The sequence below is a fragment of the Crassostrea angulata genome, chromosome 2 (genome assembly GCF_025612915.1).
Source record: "Crassostrea angulata isolate pt1a10 chromosome 2, ASM2561291v2, whole genome shotgun sequence".
NCBI classification, from domain to species: domain Eukaryota; kingdom Metazoa; phylum Mollusca; class Bivalvia; order Ostreida; family Ostreidae; genus Magallana; species Magallana angulata.
The window spans coordinates 62,140,961-62,164,115 of record NC_069112.1 but is presented as its reverse complement, the minus strand read 5'-3'; the positions used below and the strand labels follow the sequence as shown (position 1 = coordinate 62,164,115).

Here is a 23,155-nt window from a genome sequence, read left to right as displayed (position 1 = left end):
TCTTAGTTTTGGATTATTGTTGACAGTTCTGCCGAATATCGCATTAGGAAAGTCTGCCAAACAATCATCAACGAAATCTGACTTTAACGCCGCGTATGCAGTGGATGGCAACAGAGGAACAACCTTTCTTCAAGACAAGTGTACACACACAGCTGATACCGACATCAATCCCTGGTGGAGGGTGGATCTACTGACTGTGTATTCCATCACATCTGTCAGAATACTTAACAGAGGAATAGATCAATACGGAGGTAAGTGTAAAAAACATTGTAAATTGAATCGAAATATAGTAAATCAAGAAAACACTGAAGTTTTGATTTTGGTTTTTATGTCCATACTTTTGATCAAATAAGTGAAATTAAAATGGTCTCCCCCACCCCCCCCCCCCCCCCAAAAAAAAAAATCATTGTTGACTTGTTCTTATGTATTCTCTGCAAATAGAAGTTGTATAATTGGTATTATTTTGCAATAATGTAACACGATAAAGAAATATATGCGTGAACAATTACTGGATTACATACATGAATGAGACAATATATCAGCTTTGTTTATAGAGTCAGAATATTCTGATAGGATTAAATGAGACTTTGGATACGCTCGTATTATAAGTATATTGAAAATCATAACATTAAAGGTACAATTTTTTTATTACATGTTATAAGAAATTCGAGATTCCTTTGTCTCTAACCCCCTTGATTATATACTGTACAATTGAGTATGATGAATACACCCAACACACACGTTATATAAAATGTAAAGGGGTTCAGTCAGGAACAGAAAATTATTTTTTTAGCGGTGATTAGTGTGAAATCGCTTTTGTATTAAAAATGACAAAACATATGTACTTTAACAATGATTTCTCTCAGAGGTAAACACAGGTTTATTGTTGTAATACTAATGATACCTACAGGTTAAGTACTGCTGATGTTAATCTCATTCCTTTTGAATTGTATGACAGGTCTGTGCATTTCTCACTTGGAATCATGGAAAACGTGTTTCACATTGTTAAGATTTTTAAGCCATTCATTCATTCATTATTTTATCTTTCCAGAAATTGTAAACACATACATATCAAAAATATATAAGTAATATAACATCATACAATATATTTAGTTAATCTTGGTACAAGTATTATATATATATATATATCTACACACAGTATGCAAATAAATAAATGAATAAATAAGATATATGTGAGCCAATGCTCACTAGTGATACCCCCGCTCTGATGTGAATATGCAAAATAAGCAAAGTCGATATTTAACAGAAAGCTGGCATCCGATTGGTACAGAAATATATCCCACAATATGGCATGCCTAAACAAATAGTGTGTTAAAATTTCAAGCATCTGCGATAAATAGCTGCTGAGAAATCTTTGAGGAAAATTTGTTTGAAAATTATGGCTAAAATAAACAAAGTCGTCATTGAACAGGAAGTTGACGTCCGATTGATACAAAACTATATCCCACAATATGGCATGCCTAAACAAATAGTGTGTTAAAATTTCAAGCATCTGCGATAAATAGTTGCTGAGAATTCTTTGACGGAAATTTGTTTGAAAATTTTGGCAAAAAATAAACAAAGTCGTCATTTAACAGGAAGTTGACGTCTGATTGGTACAAAAATACATCCCACGATATGGCATGCCTAAGCAAATAGTGTGTTAAAATTTCAAGCATCTGCGATAAACAGTTGCTGAGAAATCTTTGACGTAAATTTGTTTGAAAATGTTGGTTCAAACATAAGCAAAGTCGTCATTTAACAGAAAGTTGACGTCCGATTGGTACAAAAATATTTCTCACGATATGGCATGCCTTAACAAACACTGTGTTAAAATTTCAAGCATCTGCGATAAATACTTGCTGAGATAAATGCGACAGAATTTTTTGTTACGGACGGACAGACAGACAGACAGACACACAAGGGTAAAACAATATACCCCCTCTCCTTCGGAACGGGGGTATAAAAATACATGTTAATAAATGAAAAAAAATTCTGAGATTTGCTCGAGTTGCTGACCTTGTCAGCGGACGACTCGTGATAGGGTTCGGTAGTAGAGCGAGGCACAATCTAGCACTAGATGATAATTATTTTCATCTAAATACGCACACGTTTTGCGACCGAGGAGTATCAAAAAAAGGTCATCGTATGAAAGAGCACAGAGTTCGCTGCAGAGATAGATAACTTGCCAGTGCTTGCAGAATTAGATAAATAAGTTCGAGATCTCTGTCCACCACGGATTACGGATTGCGTAGGTTACAGAACAGGAACATGTTACATGAGTGAAGAAATCATACAGTATGGCGCCACGTAATTGACATGTATCTAGGTTTTCGTAAGGCTGATCCGAAATTAATTTGCAGATAAATTTACAATGAGAGATTTCGTAGCAATTTCTAGGAAAACGCCGAAACTTAGCTGGATCCTTGTCTTGGAATATAGTTAAAAATCGTGAGAATCCGGGATCAGCGGTGATGCGGGATTGTCGGAGAGTTCTGTGACGTTGATTAACTGCTTGATTCACGATTTTTTTCCAGGTTTGCTTATTGGGAAATGTTCCAGTCTCCAACCACTGTTGTAAAAATTCTAGGAGATTATATTCTGTCAGCAAATTCAGAATGTCGGGTATAAATCCAAGTTGATATTTAGATAGGTTTCTTAGGAAGGAGAAAAGGCGGGTTAAGAAAATCCTGTTAGCTAGAATCTCGTAGTTTAGAAGACAAAGTCGTCCTAAGAAGAGGAGCTTTCTTTTATCAATTTCAGAACTGATGGGGTACACACCAAAGAGGCTTTCGCAAATATCTGACCTTGTTTTGAGTGGAAAATTTTTACACACCGAGTGTTGGAATACGTGTAACCGCTGAGTATCTTTCGCTGACAAGTTGTTCCAAAGCTCGCATCCGTAAAGCACAGAGGATCTGTACAGTTTTGTACATATGTGCTATTTTCAGTGGATTAAGGTAGGGAGAACCGATATCTGAAAGTGCGTAAAAGGTATTATTACCCTTGCGGAAACAGAATTGATGCGGTCAGAGAAGTTCAATTGTTGTTCACTAGAGTACCTAAATGGTTGTATGTGTCTTGGGGGGAAATCGTGTCATTGCCTAAATACCACACATGATCCGAATTTGGTTTCCGTTTGTTGGGGTGAAATTCGATTACGCACGATTTTGACGAAGTTAAACCGCCACTTTATAGAGTATTCATAAGCGATATTAAGCATGTTCTGTATTGATGATCGTGGCGTTAAACCAATGCACGAGATGTCATCAGCCAATGAAGGACAGTTACTTGTAATATTAGGTATCCCTGTGTTCTTATATGACTGCTCAAGAGCTAAAATCAAGTCGTTAATGTATACTACTACTATACCCCCCCCTTGTCTAACACCTTGTTGCACAGGAAACCATCTAGACTACAATAGCGCTTAAAGTATCCATATTACAGTCCAGTTGAATAGACCTCAACTGTCCCTTTATACCCATGTTAAAGAGCTTAACTAGGAGCCAATGCCTCAACACAGTATCGAAAGCTTTGGTACTGTCCAGAAAGCTGACATACACACTATTTCCTTGTTCCAGGTTATGATAAACAGTTTCATGTAAATTAAAGGAGGCTGTTAAGCAGCTCAGTTTTTCCTGGAATCCCTGTTGTTGCGTATAAGGAAACAGACTGCAGTCAATAATATGTTGTTTTATACGGTTGTTGAGAACACTTTCGAATATTTTGAGGAAACACGATAATAAAGCGACCGGTCTGTAACTATTACATGAAGTTTTGGTTTATCTGCTCCTTTGAATAAGGGGACTATAAAGCCCTTCTTCCAAGAAAAAGGGATTTTACCTTGGGTGATGATTTCGTTAAATAGTTTGACAACGACCTGGGTTACTAATTCTCCACCGAAGATGATATGTTCGTACGTGATCTGGTCTGGGCCAGGTGCCTTCCTTCGTTTGAGGTTCCGGATGATTGGTAGCAGTTCGTCGGTTGTAAATGGTCTGCCTGGAAGTTCTCCTTTCAGCTCAGAGCAGTCTTTTTCGGTTTCCGAGAATTTAGTTTCGACGCGACACCTAAATGCGTCATCAAACGAATCGTGGTCCGAAAGAGAATATATATTTTCGTAATATACAGCGAATGCTTCTGCAACTCCCGAAGGGTCGTTATAGATATTTCCATTGTCGTCGCGAATTTCCAGATAGGCGCGAGAGGTTCTATTCTATTGTCGTTTTACTAACCCCCAGAAAAGCTTAATATCACATTCGGCTGCGTTGTCAAGGTCATGGTATACGGATTTCATAAAGTTGTTAGATTCGTTGTCTAGCGCAACTCTATAAAGTGTCTCTTTGCGCGCTTGTAGTTCCGGTAGGATTCGAATATCATGCCCCTTGGTCTACCTTCCGCCAGCCAAATCCGGCGCATTTCTCGCTCTTTAGTGTGGAGATGCTTTACATCTTTTGTCCAACCAGGACGGGTATGGGGATTGTAGCCAGAATGCGGAATGTTATGTGTAGCTGACATTGTAAGTGTTGAGACGAGATCGTCATACAAGGAGTTCATGTCGGCCAGTGTGTGTACTTGACGGGACAGTAATTCCTCTAACACGTGGTACATATTTGTCCTGTAAGCTCCAATAGCGTCTGCAGACGCTTTGTGCCAAGCTGAAAATTTTGCGTTCGAGCGGTTCAAAAACTGATGTGTACATGAGAATCTTAATTCTGCAAGCACTGGCAAGTTATCTGATGTAATTGGTATCAGACCCTCTTCGAAAATTCTTTAACTAATAAGATTACTTACAAAAACTTTGTTAAACAAGATATAATCTAGCATTGTACAATTGGGAATAAAAGTATGTTGTTCACCTTGGATGTTAAAATCTACACTAGGTATACACATACAACATCTTGTGATAAAGGCCGTCAAGGCCTGTGCTCTCATAGCGTTTGTATGGTTTCTGCTAATACAACTACTATTTAAGTTTGACAGGTTTGATCCATTTACAGGCAAACTCTTTAATTGTACTTAAAATACCTAAGACTTAAAGTATGTATCTACAATGATTACCAATTCAATCATGTACCATACATGTAATAAAATCCTAATGTTTAGTGATCCTCTTAAAATGGGGACATAACTCAAAGGGTTAGAATGACTAGTGTAATGGCAAAGTTTTAGATGTTTACATGAACAAAGATATGAAAAGTATTGAGCACATGTATATTCTGATAAAATTTATACTTCATTCTAATGTTTGATTTATACCTTAAATTTTTTATTGCCTTAATGTCAACTTTTATAACAATAATTGTTTGAAAATAATACTACTATGTGAATATATATGAATGAAAGAATGTTTTAAAAGTGTTATGGATTGATTTGTCATAAATAATTTTTATATGAAAAAACATGCAATTTTCATGTGAATTTCGCATAATTTTATATAATTTTGACACTGAATATCTTATTGCATGTAAAACATGCCCCAAAAATTCGCATTAAAATTATACAATTTTCTTGCAAATATCGTGAGAACATATTTGCATGAGAAACTTTTCATCGGATTTTTGCATGATTTTCTAACGAAAGGTAACACGCATGAAAATCGTGCCAGCCACTTTTCCCTGTGTAGGAGTATGCCTCAATGAAGGGGCAAATTTTAAAGTAGGAATACAAAGAAAATTTGTTAAAAACCCTTCTTAACAAACACCAATCGGCCAGAATATTGTTAAATGTAGTTGTGTAGAAGCATTCGCAAGCAGTGCAGATTTAACTTTGTTAAAATCATGAAACCAGGGTAGAGTTTTAGCCACATAATTCGAAATTTATAAAGTTATGTATTTAAAGATAAAAAAAAAAAACTTAAAAAAACCAACTTGTTGTTTAAAACCAATCAGCCAGAAAAGATATAACATGTATGAAAGCATCCTTGGGTAGATTGTTTTTAAGTTTGTTCAAATCCTCTTTTGACGGATCTAGATTCTCTGTGAAATGTGTAAGATTTGTAGCCTTCGACCTTCAAGGAGTTTTTACGAATTCAACATTCTGATAGGCATATAATGTCATACGTACACAGGTAGCACTTTAACTGTCCAGACTTTTTCTCAAAACCACCATTATTGTTCTATCCAAAACTTTTTGAGGGAATTTTCATTCTTCTAACGTCATGTTCTGTAACACCTTTTAGGACTAAATCATGCATTTCTAAATTGTTTTTCATGTTGCTAGTTTTCCGGGAATCAAATTTTCCATCCCGTGAATAAGTTCACTAAACAACACCTTCTAAGAATTCAATTGCTGTAAGTACATGTATAACATTTGAAATAAGGGATTGTGGATTTTTGCGTGTCAATCTTTCTCTCATAACATTACGAGTTCGTAACAGACATAGAACCGCATACCATATATGTACACTGCTTTTTGACATTGCACATTTTGCTGTTTGGGATGTTTTTTTAAATTGTTTTGCGGTTGAAATATTTTCGTTGTTTTAAAACTTAAATGCAAACAAAAGTTTTGATTGCAACATTATGGAGTACATCTTATACTGTCATTGCTGACCAATCTTAATAAGTGTTCATTGCAATTGATTTTGCCATTGCAATTTGAAGGTAACAATTTATTTGGGCTAATTTAAAAAATTAAGTAGTTGTTAGAATTAGGGCTGTCACGGTTTAAAAACATTTTCGGATCGGGTCGGCTTGTGTAATTTTCGGTTCAATTTCGGGTTGTTCGGTTCGGATCTACTTTAAAAACATCATGATTTATCATTTAAACTCTAGAGTTTATTTATTCCCAATTGATTCACTACTAATAACAAAGTTCAACATAATGACGAGTTTTCTGACTAAAATCTAAATAAAATGTAATAAGTTTAACATCTGGGGGAGTTGTGCACTGATTATTGGCTAAGAATATAAGTTTACAACAATGGTAGTGAATGTATATGATAAAGTCTACAAACACCTAACAACAACAGCATAAAATAACAACAACAATGAACCAATGACTTGTCATGGACTCATAGATTGTAAAATGTAAATAAATAAATAGACTTTGCTTTTCATTACTAACTGTTGTTCTCATAAACTTCAAAGCTTTAACCGGTTTACTTAATCACTAGAAAGACAAGCTCTCTGAGCTAAAACAAGGTCTCCTGCAGTTGAAAAAAAACTCTCACTAGCTACAGGTGTAGCTGTAATGAACAGAAACTTAAGAGCCAGTTTTCGAACAGGGGAATGTTTGATTCATGTATCTACAACCAGTCAAGAGGATCTGCACTCAGGGGGAGTGACTCTGCTGATTTTTAAATATCCAGCTCATTTTTAGACGGGGTCACGTGACCCCGTCTATTAATTTACTGTCAGCCGCATTCTCAAACCGGAAGGCACGCGTAGAACACATGGAATGAGTCTACGCGTAAGAAAATAGTGCAGAAAGATTTCATGCATTTCAGTAAATATTATATTATAAAAACAGGCAATAAATCTTTTAAGTCCTCTATGTATAAACCAAATTCTATAAAGAAAATAAACAAATAGTTTTATTGATCAAAATATTCTTGCTCGGATCCAATAGTTGTAGCGATTTTTGGAATGAGTTACGTAACTGAACGCACAACGCCGTTGACGATTCAGCTGGTGGACGAGCTCATTAAACAGTAGAAAAGGTTGTAGGTCAATCGAATCGAATGTAACGTTCCCAAACGCTATGTGCCATTTTTGAAAAGATGTGAATTTTATTTTAACAATCAATCACCTGAATACTACGGAACTTCATGCCCGAGCCGAAGTTAAAATTTGGACGGGTTATACATAGCTGTCTTATATATAAGTATTGAATAGGTGTTTCATTGGCTTCGACTTGCACTATGACTGCTGTTCATCTCTAATGAAATTTTGTACTTAGAAAAAAAAAAACAATTCTGAATTAGCCTTCTCGTTCATTGGCTCTTTAGTTAATCAAACTGGATTTAAATTTTGAACAATGCATTGTGAGCAAAATCTATTTAGATTAAACATTTTGGATGACCAATACATCAAACAATATAAAAAATCTTATCGATCGAAGAACGTAATTTTTTCTTAATGTTATGAGACATAAGTTGACTCTTTTTTCAATACTTTATAACGGACAAAAATTTCATCAATATCTTAATGTCTATCATCAGATACTTAACTGATCTTTCTCCAGTCGAAAAATATCTTACACCAATATTAGACCTATGAATTGAAAGATAATGCACGTTTGCTATGATTTTAATTTTTAATTTACCGTGTGCAGTACATGTATCTCTCTACATATGGGCATTTTACACACCTTAATCACCCATCTTTTTCAGTAATAGTCGATTGCAAAAAGCTGAATTTTAACATAGATTGAAACACCTAATTAAATTCATAATTTTTGGAAGCATATTCGTGGAAAATGTGGACACTTTCAAGACCCCGTCTTTCAGTAATGTCAGTACTTTGATTAATCCTTGACTCCAAAAGCTTGGCTAGTTAAACCTTCACAACAAAAACATCCCCAAAGCGATCATGTAAGGCGGATTTTTTTTATAAAGGCCCAGCGAGACCTACAGAATCAATCGCAACTTCTCGGGCCTTTCCGGCAAGCTCGGAAAAACACCTCGAATGTATTAACATCGGATGTTAGAATTTGGTAAAAAAACGGAGTACGGCTTTCCTTTAAAATAAGTATCGGCTAGACAGTCTTGTTTATTACTTCTGTGTTATAAATTAGTGTCTATCGTTTACTTTCATGAAGTATAGCTCACATCTCAACAGATCGTAAAATGTGTTTTATTTATATCAAGTTTTATAAAAAAAAAAAGGGGGAGGGGGGGTTGTCATGGCCTAGGTTATACATTCGAGGTGTTTTTCCGAGCTTGCCGGAAAGGCCCGAAAAGTTGTGATTGCTACAGAACAGGATGCAGGGGTATCTTTCATTAAAGTTTCTTCAGCAGCTAGGCTGATCATTAGGCAATGTTGGAAGAACTGGTAGTGTGTGATCATCATTTAGGCATTCATCTGATTTCTGTTTTAACCTGGCAATTTATTGAATTTAAAGTTAATAGAATTTAGCAAAATAAAATATGTTAGTTTTCTTTTTTTTTAATTATCAAACTTAGTTAATTAATAAGCATCTATTCAATTAACAAAACCTATGCAATGCCTATTGATTTGTCGATTCGTTTCCAAAAAAATCATTTTAAAAAATTACTAAAGTTTTAAGCGGCTGACAGCTTCATTGACTGTATTTTTCATATCTAAGACCTTCTGAACTAAGAAAGTGAACTTATTCTGCCTATCATTTTCAGTGATGTAAGGCATAGCTTTAAATCTAGGATCTAAGCATGGCCTTTCTCTCAGGAATAGCTGAGTCTCAGGAACTGTGTATCTAAAACCAAATTTGATAAATTATCATTACTTCATCTCTTAATTCATAAGTGTTTAAAATTTTACTATTCTATTTCCAACTCTCCATACATGTACACAAAAATAATTAGTTGGAAAAATTATCAACAAGTTAAATACATTTCACAAATTATTTAGATAAAAGTGCATTGTAAATTTGAAATCCCTACCTTTGTCTAAGATCATGGAGAATGGCACACTTGACTGCTGAGCAAAGAGAATCATCATCATAAGACATCTGGAGTTGATGGATTTAAGAAACTTCGGGGGGGGGGGGGGGGGGGGGGTTCTCTACACAATAAGTTTGTAACAGTAGAAGTCCACGAGTCGGTGGTTAATGCAAGGTAACTTGCCTGATTTAAGCATTCATATACTGTGGATTTGGTGTCTTCATATTACTTTTTCTGAGAAGTTGGCCCTGCATGGTATGTCATACCTTCTACAAGTTTAACAAAGCCAGGGCTTTCCAAGACGGAAAATGGTCACAAGTTTTGGTGATGAAAACGCCTATTGCCCTCGTTATACTTCTCGTAGATGTACGAGTTACCTTACTGTTCATAGTAAATGCTGCCTGTAGTCGTAATTGTCATGTTACTCCTGCACAAGTACTAGTATTGAATTGATTGTCCATGTTCCTGATTGGGACTTTACATTTGCGTTAGATCTCCTACTATTTTCTTTCTTAATTCTTTCAATGTTTATCCCGTGTTTCTTTTCCAAATGCCTCGACATAGATGATGTGGGGGACCAGTAGAATATTTCATTTGTAACATGCATATCGTATACACTAGCTGTTATTGTTTTGGCTTTAACGTCTTCAGTGCGTAAAAGTCAAACAACTTCCACACTAACGAACCGCCCTTCTATTTCGACGCCATTCTAAAAATAATACGGATTATATTATACAAATCGGAACCGAACCAAAAACCGGAAAATGGAACCGAAACCGAACTGAACAAGTTATTCCGCGGTTCGCTGGCATTTCGGGTACCCGTGACAGCCCTAAACACTGTGCCGGATAATTATGCCAGTGCCAAGGTGGCATTTTTGCACCCGCTTAAGATGCAGTATCGGAAAAATCCATATATACCAAATGATAGACCATTGTCCAGAAAATATATAACCACATTTGTTTAAAGTGTGTTTCACCTGACAGGTGAGATATTTACCTTTAAAAATTAATATATATAGGAAATATTGACAATTCTATAAGATTTTTTATAAGTCCAATAGGAATTATATTTCTTATAGGAGAATGGTATTTCCTGTAGGAATTTGATTCAGACATGTAGTTTTCCTATAGGATATTAAGTTTTCCTATCGGATTTTATCAAATCCTATCGGAATTGAAATTCCTATAGGAAGTTCTTGTATTACGATAGGAAATTTCAAATAACCTATAGGAATATTGTTTTTCCTATTGGAAAAATTATTATCCTATAGGAATTTATTTTTGAAAGGTAAATATCTCACCTGGCAGATGAGATACAATGATAACAAAGGTGCTTGTTAACTCTTTAAGCAATGGTCTATCATATGGCATATTTGAATTTTGCAATATATGCAGCTTAGACGGGTGCAAAAATGCCACCTTGGCACTGGCATAATTATCCGGCACAGTGTTCCTAGTTAAAATACTTGAAAAGGTACTTGTCAACAATTGGCATCAGGTATGTTAAGTTTTTACTTGGGCTGCTGTATATTCTCCTTGATTTTATAAATGTTAATTTTTAGCATAAATAATCATCTAGCTTTAAAGATTTATCATACATGTGATGAGTACATTAATCATCTTTTGTAAATTCCTAGTAATAATTTGTAATGTGTATCAATTATTTATATGTGCCTTATAGCAGGCATTTTATTACTTCACTTCAGATTAATATTTTATGGGGAAAATACTTATAACCATTACTTCAGTAGATACAGGAGAAACATATACATTAGGAATGTGTTTTTTCATATGTAATTTCATGTGGTTTATTGTACCCTTGAGTTTATCGCAATGGGGTTTGCATGGAGCTTTTTTGTGGGGTATATTTTTTCAAACTAAAATTCGATGGGTTAGAACTTTTAAATTTAAATCTATAAAAAACCTAACTCACAATGTTTTAATTCATCCCAAAAATTAATAAAGAATTTAAAAAAATCCATGGTTTGATACATACTAAGCTCTGGTCGATCGAGTTTAATATGCATCGGAGAACTATAGATCCTGGTTTGGTACAGGGATTGTATTTTTTTTCCAATGATGCATTTCTCTTCATTTGCATGTTGCAGTTTTTATTGGGTAATACATTTTTTTTTAAATAAACCATTTATACAGTTTAAATGTTACTGTTAATGCCTTGTCATCTTATCAAAACAAGATATGACAGCTTTGAATCTTCCTTTTTTCGGCATTATGCAGAAGTTTACAATACTGGGAAACGATGCTTTCGTTAGCACCATACCGCGTTTTACCCAATTAATTATTGTCATAAAAAACTTTCCAACTCGTACACTCATAAACAAATGAAAAGCTGTCAATGTGACAGCAAACCGGGTTTTCTTTTATTTGAACTGTATCCATAATTCGTGTCAACTCTGAATTGATAAACACTACGAACCGTATCCAGTGAAATGGAGTACCCTATATGCAATATTTTGACAAAAAATAAGTTCAAAAGCTGGTATTTTTTTCATAAATTATCAGAAATCAAAATCCTAGCAATTTGCACACCTCTGATATAGGTACAAATGATCTGCCAAAAAAACCCAAAACAACTTCCTATCTTGAAACCTGTAGGAGGAGTTATCCGTACAATGAGGGTACCCTGTTGGCAGAAGCCCGCCCGCCCGCCATTGTCACCATTTTAATAGCCGGATTTTTCCGTAGGAAAACCCGGTTACAAATACAGATGATAATTTTGAAGAAAAAAAAACCTACACTTTTTCAACTCATATACGTAAAGAATGATGCTAATTTCAAAAGAAACACGAGACAAAAAGATAACTTTGCACTTACGAATTCCTGAAAATAAAATGCTTAAAACAATGCGCACTCAGACTATACTCGGCCTTGTTAAGTGTTTCATTAAAATTTCCACATCTAGCCGATCACTGGCCATCAGACGTAAAGAAAACCGTTACTGTCTACGTTATCCCAACATATGTGGAACAAAAATTGCTTGTTTGTCTTATCAATGGGTTTAATTAAATTTGAAATACATGTTTCATCGATTGCATACGGTAAAGACCTAATACGTGTCCATCAAATAAATAAAAGCTATGAACTTATTGTATATATCAAAAGAAATGTGTTCATACATGCAAAATACATGTGGCTAAAGAGAGAAAAATGCCCGATTGTACAAAACGAAATGTCTGACTGTACACAATATGTCGTTTCAGAAAAAAAAATATGATGGCATCTTCCGTTAGGATTGCATATAAAAACATTTGCATGAGCACATAAAATTAATACCTGAACAGAAAAAAAGAGTTGAATAAGTAATTAACAGTTAATGACCATCTAGACTTAAGGAGTGAAATGCATGTTTTAGCACAAAGATCATTATATTCCCCTGTAATGATAAGAATAGTTATATGAGATTTGTAAATATAAAACTAATATAAGAATTCGTATATATTTTTTGATGATGGTTATAGTACCTTAGAAATATATACAAAAGTTTTTTTGCAGGTGTTAGATAAGCTTTTCGGACTGTTGTTTTAAATGAAATGAAGCGCATATCTTGTAGGAATGAAAACTTATTTGCAACACTAGTTTTAGGGGTAATTGTTGTATCTATTTGTGCTGCTTTTAAAATCATTATCGTAAACAGTAAACGGCTTCAAGCCACGACCACCTAATTAGAAATAGCAAGCAAACAATTCACAAAGCTTGCACCTATATTTTATAAACAGAACCGTGCAAAAAATGAAGCGTTCTGTTTAAAAAGCTTACTGAACTTATCCGTGCAACTGGTGTAGTAGTATGTTGTAGTGTTCTGTATATATCCTAAATGACCATAATATGACTATTTTTAGATGTGGCATTCCGGCTGCAGGAAGTTTCCGTCACAGTTGGGCTGACAGAGTCAGATGTGAACACTCCCTGTGGTTTCTTTGCTGGTCCCGGTAAAGCGTCAGAGCTGGTCGTCATCGACTGTACGACATTACCACGGGGAAGATTCGTCAAGATCTCCAAGACAACAGAGTTTCTCACTCTTTGTGAAGTTGACGTGTTTGGCGTCCCCGTCTAATCATCAAATAATTTGGTGTCATAGATGAAAAGTTACCGTATAAAAATACATGCATTTGTTTGTGCATCCCTGATAATTTATTATGTATCTTTTTTTTTAATTCAGCTGGACAAGTCTTACTTATACCTTCAGTCAGTTCAAGCAAACATATATCTTTTACAACATATACCACAGCATACAATGTGACATAGCACTGAAATCTTTTTCCAATGCTTTAAAATCCGATACCGTAACATATAATCTCACGGTTGTCATTCATCATAACATAGCATACAGCATAGTTTATCACGCTTTTAAAGGATTTTATTTTCGAGAAATAATGTTCTAACATTACAGATCAGTGGTAAGCTTTAGCTTCTTATCATTACAATAAGCACAGCATGTAGCATGAATTAATATAAATGTTAATATTACAGATAAGTAGTACACTTCAGCTTATCATTTTTATTCAAATGTTTTAAACTCTTCTGTACACGGAGGCGTTTTTATTCAAATTTCATAGCAAACCATAACATATCTTATCATAAAGCTTTTCATTTCAAATTTTCATAGCACAGCATACACATTTCAAAGCATGTTATTAAAATAGTATAGCATATCATTGAAATAATAACTATAGCATAGCATAATAAATATAATTTTAAAAGACATGCATGATTTGATTTTACACATGTATATGTTCGATATGTTGCGTGATGACTCTATCTCATCTCATCTACATGTATAATACTACATACACTGGATATATTGACTGTGAATCTTTCATGTACCTTAATATGTATCAACATTTACAAATTTCGTTCGAATCCATTCGTGTTGGTGTTTATTCTGTGTTATTTGTGTTGTGTCAATAAATAACAACTGCGGGTTTTTTTTCGTTTCTTTTAAATGTGGATAAGACATTGTAACCATTGACCAAGAGAATATTTTTTTATAGCTTTTATCTTTTGATTAAAAATACATAATGACGCGTTGAAGCATTACATTTTTCAAAACTTTTTTTTAAACATAGGTAATCATAGATTACTAAGCTCACCGTGACGGAGCATCACCCTTATGAGACATCACCTTCATAAGACCACCTTTATCATTTTATATGAAAATCATACTTTATGATCTTGGATATTCATGGATTCTGTTTTGACAAAATATCGTATATCATCTGATATTTTTTTTTATGATAATCGTATGTTCCTATGTTAATCAATACAATGATATAAAATTAAATATTGCATCAGGTCATATTTATAATATATATCATATAATAAAATTAAATACCGTTATAAACAATAATGAGATATGATATTGTAACGTATGATATGACATTGTATTGTGTTATACCTTATTGTATTTGATCACATAATACAATATCATAAAATATAATACAATATATTATTATATTACAATATCATATAACATAATACATCATAACATTGAAACATGATATTATATTGTATAATATAGTATGATATTGTATTGTATGACACTGAAACATATTTGATACATAATATGATATTATATCATATAATACAATATAATTTGATTCCAACGTTGTATCTTATCAAATGATACAATATTATGTGATAAAGTAAAATATTTTAAAATACATTTATTATATTATACATATTGTATCATATGACACAATAAAATATATTACAATATGATATAATACAATTTCATGTGATATGATAATATATCATATAAACCAATATCATATCATACAATATCGTATGATAAAATATTTTATAATATTAAAATATCATATAATACAATTTCATATGATATAATTCTATATTACAGAAACCAATATCATATTTTACAATATTGTCTGATACAATATTATAGAATATACAATATTGTATCATAGGATACAATTTAAATTTTTGCAATATCTTATGTAATTGTATCATGTGATAGAATAATAAATTAAAAATACAATATAATATTATACAATATTGTATCATAATATACAATACTATACATCACAATATCATATCATAAAATAACAAAAAAATTGATACAATATCATATCGTATTGTGTAACTTTTTATAATATAACATATGATATCATATTGTATCATATCAAACAATATTGTTTCATATCATACAATACCATATCATAGGAATCATGTGATATCATTTATCAACAAACACATCTATCTATCGAGCAGGTTTGAGTGAGGTAGGAGATTTCTTTAGCATCTTTGATAATGGAGATCAGGCTCTGCATCTGAAGCAACCTCTGCGTTTAATTTATAATAAAGTTAAATCAACTATGCAAGCTATCATCTATAAAACATGTGACCTGTTCCAAAAAACTAAACCTCATCCAGCATCCGTAACCTATGGCTCAGATTCAGCATTCAAGCCCATCAGGTGCATTGGTATCATAAGATGCATCATCCATGCAAGCTTGGTGAAGTTTGGACCAGTAATAACTAAGATATCATCATCAGAGGGCACTAGCAATTAAAACCTTAACTTCCTCCAGCATCCGCAACCTATGGCTCAGATTCAGCATTCATGCCTGTCAGGTGCATCTGTATCATAAGACACACCATCCATTCAAGTTTGGTGAAGTTTGGACCAGTAATAACTAAGATATCATCATCAGCGGGCACTAGCAATTAAAACCTTAACTTCCTCCAGCATCCGCAATCTATGGCTCAGATTCAGCATCCATGCATGTCAGATGCATCTGTATCATAAGACACACCATCCATTCAAGTTTGGTGAAGAAAGGACCTGTAAAAACTAAGATTTATTTTTAGCATCCTTGATAATGGAGATCAAGCTCAGCATCTGAAGCTACCTCTGCGATTCATTCATATTACAGTTAAATCAACTATGCAAGTTTGAAATAATAATATCATCTATTTAACATGTGACCTGTTCCAAAAAACTTAACTTTATCCAGCATCCGAAACCTATGGCTCAGACTCAGCATTCAAGCCTGTCAGGTGCATCAGAATCATAAGACGCACCATCCATGGAAGTCTGGTGAAGTAAGCACAAGTAATAACTTAGATATCATCATCAGGGGGCACATGCAACAAAAACTTTAACCAGCTCTAAAAACCTTAACCTCTTCCAGGATCCGAAACCTATGGCTCAGATTCAGCATTCAAGCTTGCCAGGTGCATCAGTATCATAAGACGCATCATCCATACAAGTTTGCTTAAGTTAGGACCAGTAGTAACTAAGATATAATCATCAGAGGGCACCTGCAACAAAAACTTAAATTAGCTCTAAAAACCTTAACCTCTTCCAGGATCCGAAACCTATGGCTCAGATTCAGCATTCAAGCTTGTCAGGTGCATCAGTATCATAAGACGCATCATCCATACAAGTTTGGTGAAGTTAGGACCAGTAGTAACTTAGATATTGCTATCAATGGGCACCTGCAACAAAAACTTTAACCTGCTCCGAAAACCTGAATCTCCTCCAGCATCCGAAACCTATAGCTCAGATTCAGCATTCAAGCTTTTCAGGTGCATCAGTATCATAAGACACACCATCCATGCAAGTTTGGTGAAGTAAGGACCAGCAGTAACTAAGATATTGCTATCAAAGGGCACTAGCAATTAAAACTTTAACCTGGTCCAACAATCTTAACCTCCTCTAGCATCTGAAATTTAGGACCCAGATTCAGCATCCAAGTCTTTCAAGTCCATAAGTAGGTCCAGATGCATCATCCATGCAAGTGTGGTGAAGATAGGACAAGTAATAGCTTAGATACAGGACCTGCAACAAAAACTTTAACCAGGTCCGGACGCCGACGCTGACGCCACCGCCGACGCCGAGGGTAAAGCATAAGCATATACCATTGCCAAGGAGATGAAGACGCCCGGATGATAACGTTGAAAAATTGCGCGAGGTGTCCCGAGTACTTCCGAAAAATGTTTACATTTCGTGTAAATATAGCTAAATGAATAAATGGATTGCTGTGAAAACAAAAACAAAAAAAACTTTTGCTGAATTTTGACTAAACAATTTGTCTAACTTATAAAACATTCATTTTAAAACGCGCCATTCCTGTATATCAATTAAAATAAATTACCATGAAGCACGATAAGGGTTGTAATTATAAAGAGGTCCTGGACTGCATTTTACAAAAGAACTTACGACAAAGTCGTAAGTATTTACAGACTCGTAAAATGATTTTTAAAGAACAATGTTGACATAAAACCATTTCTTTACAAATATTTCAAGTCCCATTATTATATCTTTTAACCATTAGAATAAATCATTGATTAGCTGGTTAGTAATTACAATTCATTAATTTGGTCGCAAGTTATTTTGTTTAACGCAGACCTGAATTATATATGGAACTATAAGGTTTCAATATTGATTTGTAAACGTTATTTGCTGTAAATCAAAAGTTTGAAAAAGCTATGTTTTACTATATAGAATAATAACAAGATATCTGTGAGCCAATGCTCACTAGTGATACCCCCGCTCTGATGTGAATATGCAAAATAAGCAAAGTCGACATTTAACAGAAAGCTGGCATCCGATTGGTACAGAAATATATCCCACAATATGGCATGCCTAAACAAATAGTGTGTTAAAATTTCAAGCATCTGCGATAAATAGCTGCTGAGAAATCTTTGACGAAAATTTGTTTGAAAATGTTGGCTAAAAATAAACAAAGTCGTCGTTTAACAGGAAGTTGACATCCGATTGATACAAAAATATATCCCACAATATGGCATGCCTAAACAAATAATGTTTTAAAATTTCAAGCATCTGCGATAAATAGTTGCTGAGAATTCTTTGACAGAAATTTGTTAAAATTTTGGCAAAAAATAAACAAAGTCGTCATTTGACAGGAAGTTGACGTCTGATTGGTACAAAAATATATCCCACGATATGGCATGCCTATACAAATACTGTGTAAAAATTTCAAGCATCTGCGATAAACAGTTGCTGAGAAATCTTTGACGGAAATTTGTTTGAAAATTTTTGCTAAAAATAAACAAAGTCGTCATTTAACAGGAAGTTGACGTCTGATTGGTACAAAAATATATCCCACAATATGGCATGCCTATACAAATACTGTGTAAAAATTTCAAGCATCTGCGATAAATAGTTGCTGAGAATTCTTTGACAGAAATTTGTTTGAAAATTTTGGCAAAAAATAAACAAAGTCGTCATTTGACAGGAAGTTGACGTCTGATTGGTACAAAAATATATCCCACGATATGGCATGCCTATACAAATACTGTGTAAAAATTTCAAGCATCTGCGATAAACAGTTGCTGAGAAATCTTTGACGGAAATTTGTTTGAAAATTTTTGCTAAAAATAAACAAAGTCGTCATTTAACAGGAAGTTATCGTCTGATTGGTACAAAAATATATCCCACGATATGGCATGCCTATACAAATACTGTGTAAAAATTTCAAGCAACTGCGATAAACAGTTGCTGAGAAATCTTTGACGAAAATTTGTTTGAAAATTTTGGTTAAAAAATAAGCAAAGTCGTCATTTAACAGGAAGTTGACGTCCGATTGGTACAAAAATATATCCCACAATATGGCATGCCTTAACAAACACTGTGTTAAAATATCAAGCATCTGCGATAAATAGTTGCTGAGATAAATGCGACAGAAATTTTTGTTACGGACGGACAGACGGACGGACGGACGGACGGACAGACAGACACACAAGGGTAAAACAGTATACCCCCTCTCCTTCGGAGCGGGGGTATAATTAGTGCAAGTAATTGTTCTGATACTTAGAATTATAAGTAAAAGGTTTTTGATGTGGAAGGGGAGGGTAATTAATCGTCTCTTAAAATACCAATTATTTTTTTTACAATGTAAACAAGCATTCAGAGAGTATTGCAAGAGCAATACATGTCCCATATTGGACACATAGGTACACTTCTTGAAATAGCATGTCAAATGTTACAGAAATAATGTTGGCGGAATTTTAAAAAAGAAAACAAAATAATCATTCCCTTTTCAATCTGTGAGCAAGCTGAACTCGAAATCATATTAAGAGCAAATACGTACAATTTATAACTTGTGTTTTTAACAAAACGTTTACAGTTTATTTACAGAAGTCACTCTATGATAAGTCATCAGGGTACACGAGTAAATAACTGTTACGGAAATAGTTCATCGGGTCAGATATCACAATTGGCTCAGATTCTCTTGAAACAAACTCCCACTCGTTTTAGGATTCATCCATAAAATCGTTAAGAAAGTTCCAAAATACTTCGAGTGGAGAAACTTCCCTCATTTTTTCGGTGTATGAAAAGTTAATATCTTTGATAACTTCAGTTCGTCCGTCCCCATAAGAAACTGTTTTCTTGATTAATTGAATCGTTATCAAATGTTTGAATTCTCTGATGTTGGACTTTCGGATGTTGGAATCTCTGATGTTGGACTTTCGGATGTTTCCTCATACTCGGGAACAAATTCTTTATCATTGTATTTTTCAGAGATAAATCTTCCTCAAATGACTCTTTATCAGACTAAAATGTCCTCATAGATTTCACTTTTGATGGTATGATCAAGGTTGAATTTTTAACTAATCCTGTTTTAATTGGAACATCGTCTAAATTTTCTGTTAAATAAATTTTGATGGTAATTTTTTCTGTTCTTCCAATAATGCAAAAAGTTTGAATTTTACATGTTATAAAGACCTTGTAGTAAGGTTTTAATTGATATAAACTGACGAAAAAAATTAATACATTAACAATAAAGTTAGAGAGAAAACCCAATTTTAGTGATTTATTATTACACAAATTTATTTTTAGAATTTGTGCTTTAAGGACAATACAAATGTTATGTGATAGGTAAATCATATTTTAAAGATATACATATATTCTGAAACCCAAGTGTCTTATCATTAGTTCACAACTGTTTATTAATGTTCGATTACAATGTAGCAGATAAAAAAATCACTTCAATTAAAAAACCTTTACTGGTGTTTTGGACATTCTCGACTTGTACAATTCCGATAATCCATGCGGCGGATGTTGGGGTCAAGCGAGGTCAGGGGTAAAGCGTCATTAGATACTGTTTCGAAATGGGCAAAAATGACTTTTGTGTTGCATACGGCTGCAACCACCACCGTGCCTACGGGGCAACTTGTACAGACCTCACATTTCCCGAGGACCCAGAATATATTCAAAGGTGGACCAATGCCTGCAAACGAGAAGTTGTTTACGAAAGTGGCAAGAGAACAGAGTGGACGCCATCAGAATACTAGAAGCTTTGTAGTTGTCACTTTGAAAACGACCGGTGCCCGGACCCAAAATCAAGAAAACCGGGGAACAAAAACCAAATTCCCACGATATTTTCACACAAGGCAAGAATATGTAATATGTATATATTTACACATGTACGTATGCAATCACCAAGATTATAAATAAGTCAAAACATGTAGGTTTTATATATGATATACAAGTACAATCGAGGAATATAACGTTAGGCCTAAACATGACGTAGACTTGTGCATCCCTTTTAAACTTTATCTTGTACTTTTGTGCACTGTTTACAAAATTGACTCCCCGAGATAATCAATTTTTTTACTGATTTTTTATAGAAATGAAGTGAATTTTACGGGGAACCGTACGCGCATAATTTACGCGCATGTAACAATTCGTTGTTATCCGTTGCCCAGTATATTGCTAGGTGTTGCTGAGTGTAATAGAACGGATTACCAACTGCGTCTAAACCAATCAGATTTCAGTATTTAACATAAAAGTATAATAAAACTGTTTAAAAACTGCTCTGTTAACTGTTAAAAACTAGCAGTCCATAGGCAGTTACTTTTTATATCCATCAAAATAACTGTTTATGAACTGCTATGAAAACTGCATCAATTAAATACATTCAAAAGTAAATTTTTAGGTGATCGCCTTACAGATGAAAGGATCCAGTGTGCTCAGTTATCCATGGCAAATGCTGCTACTCCTCTAGAAAGTTTAAGAGGATTCATCTCAAAGTTTGAAGATTTCCATCGCTTAATGAATTTCCTTGAGGTACCATACTTATGTTTTAAAACTAGCTATTGAGACTGCTGAAAATTGTTGGCCTTCTCTCACCATTATTTCAAAATGGATTTTCGGTTGGGAGATGGATATTTTGATATAAAAAATGTGATTCTCAGATTGTTACATGTAGTAAGAATTATTTTTGTCATGTAAGGTACATGTACTTCACATCAGTCCATCAGGAGAGGATTTAATAACAAACAATTCTTCAAATGTGGCCTGGAGGATTTTTCTAAATAATGCATTATTTAATTATCACCAGTATTTTGAAAACATTTTCTGACATGAAAAAGTTCCTGTAATAAATTCAGTGCAATTGTAAATGTTGCTGAAAGCAAAAACAGATTTTAATGCAACACCGTTTACATATCTTTCATTTACAATGTTACCTTAATGGGTAGTATTGAAACATTATGTTGTATTAAGGTTAACTGGTATTTGATTTGTGTCATTACCTTGTAGGCAATTTGCACCTCGACATACAAAAGTACTTCAGCTGGAGATAGAGGGACATTTGCATATTTCAGAAATTTTTTAAATGCCAGAAATGTGAAGGGTGAAGTCAAAAATTCCTACAGAGCTTACAAATTCCTACTATATACCATATTTGATGCAATGTGTTGTGTGCTGTTTTTTAAAGAATTTGGACTACGTAGCACAGAGGAGAAAATACCTGTGCCAGAACTGAGTAGCTCTGAAGAAAAAGTTTCGTGGATCAATGAAGTGAGTGAAAGAATAGTGAAAAACTGGTTTTTTGAAAATACAGATTTAGTGCAGGAATTGAGAAATGTTTTTGAAGAAGAACACCATGTTGAAAACTACTGGATCAACACTGCTGTTGAAAATCGATTTCAGTGCCACCACTGTGACAAAAGTTATGCTTTTATCGAAAGCTTAAAGACCCATGAGTCTCGAATGCATGGGTATGTTGTCTCCTCTCCTAAAGAAGATAAAAATGATGAAAACAAAGATGAACTTTTTGATTTTGTAGTGCATTTGTTTAAACTAGGTGCACTTCACAAAAATTTAGACACAGCTGTGGATATGGGTGATGGCCATAGATCAGTAAGAAGTGCAAAATATGAATTGCCCATATATAACAAAACCAACAAAACAAAGTATCTGATAGGAAGCATTCACTTGACAGCCTTAGTTTCTGGTACATTACAAGCAGACAAACAGGAACAGTTGATCGCTAACAGGCTTGTAAACTTAAGTGGTGGAGCCAACAACAACATGGTATTAGATGAATATGTCGAACTTTTAAACAGAGACACAAAACAGGCTTGCAGTGGACATCAGACCAAAACCAGCATTCTCAAGCATTCCAAGGAATATCCTCATCTCATAGATGCAATTAAGCACATAGACATGATAAATGAAATAAAAAAAACAGAAAAGGAATTCATAAATACCCAAGCTACAAGAAAGATGTTTTGAAAACAGCAAATGAATTATTTGAAATTTCTGCCTTCAGTGAAATAC

The 23,155-nt window shown here is 34.1% G+C and overlaps 1 protein-coding gene across 1 annotated transcript in view; it reads left to right on the top strand.

The window, feature by feature from the left end:
- The window catches only part of LOC128172676 (neurogenic locus notch homolog protein 2-like), a 50,420-nt gene extending 35,910 nt beyond the window's left edge, over positions 1 to 14,510 (top strand). Inside the window, exons 5-6 of the mRNA XM_052838449.1 lie at positions 27 to 251; positions 13,446 to 14,510. Of these exons, the coding sequence (XP_052694409.1) occupies positions 27 to 251; positions 13,446 to 13,660 (440 nt within the window). The 3' untranslated portion in view covers positions 13,661 to 14,510. The remainder of the gene's footprint in view (positions 1 to 26; positions 252 to 13,445) is intronic.
- Positions 14,511 to 23,155: the final 8,645 nt, after the last annotated feature.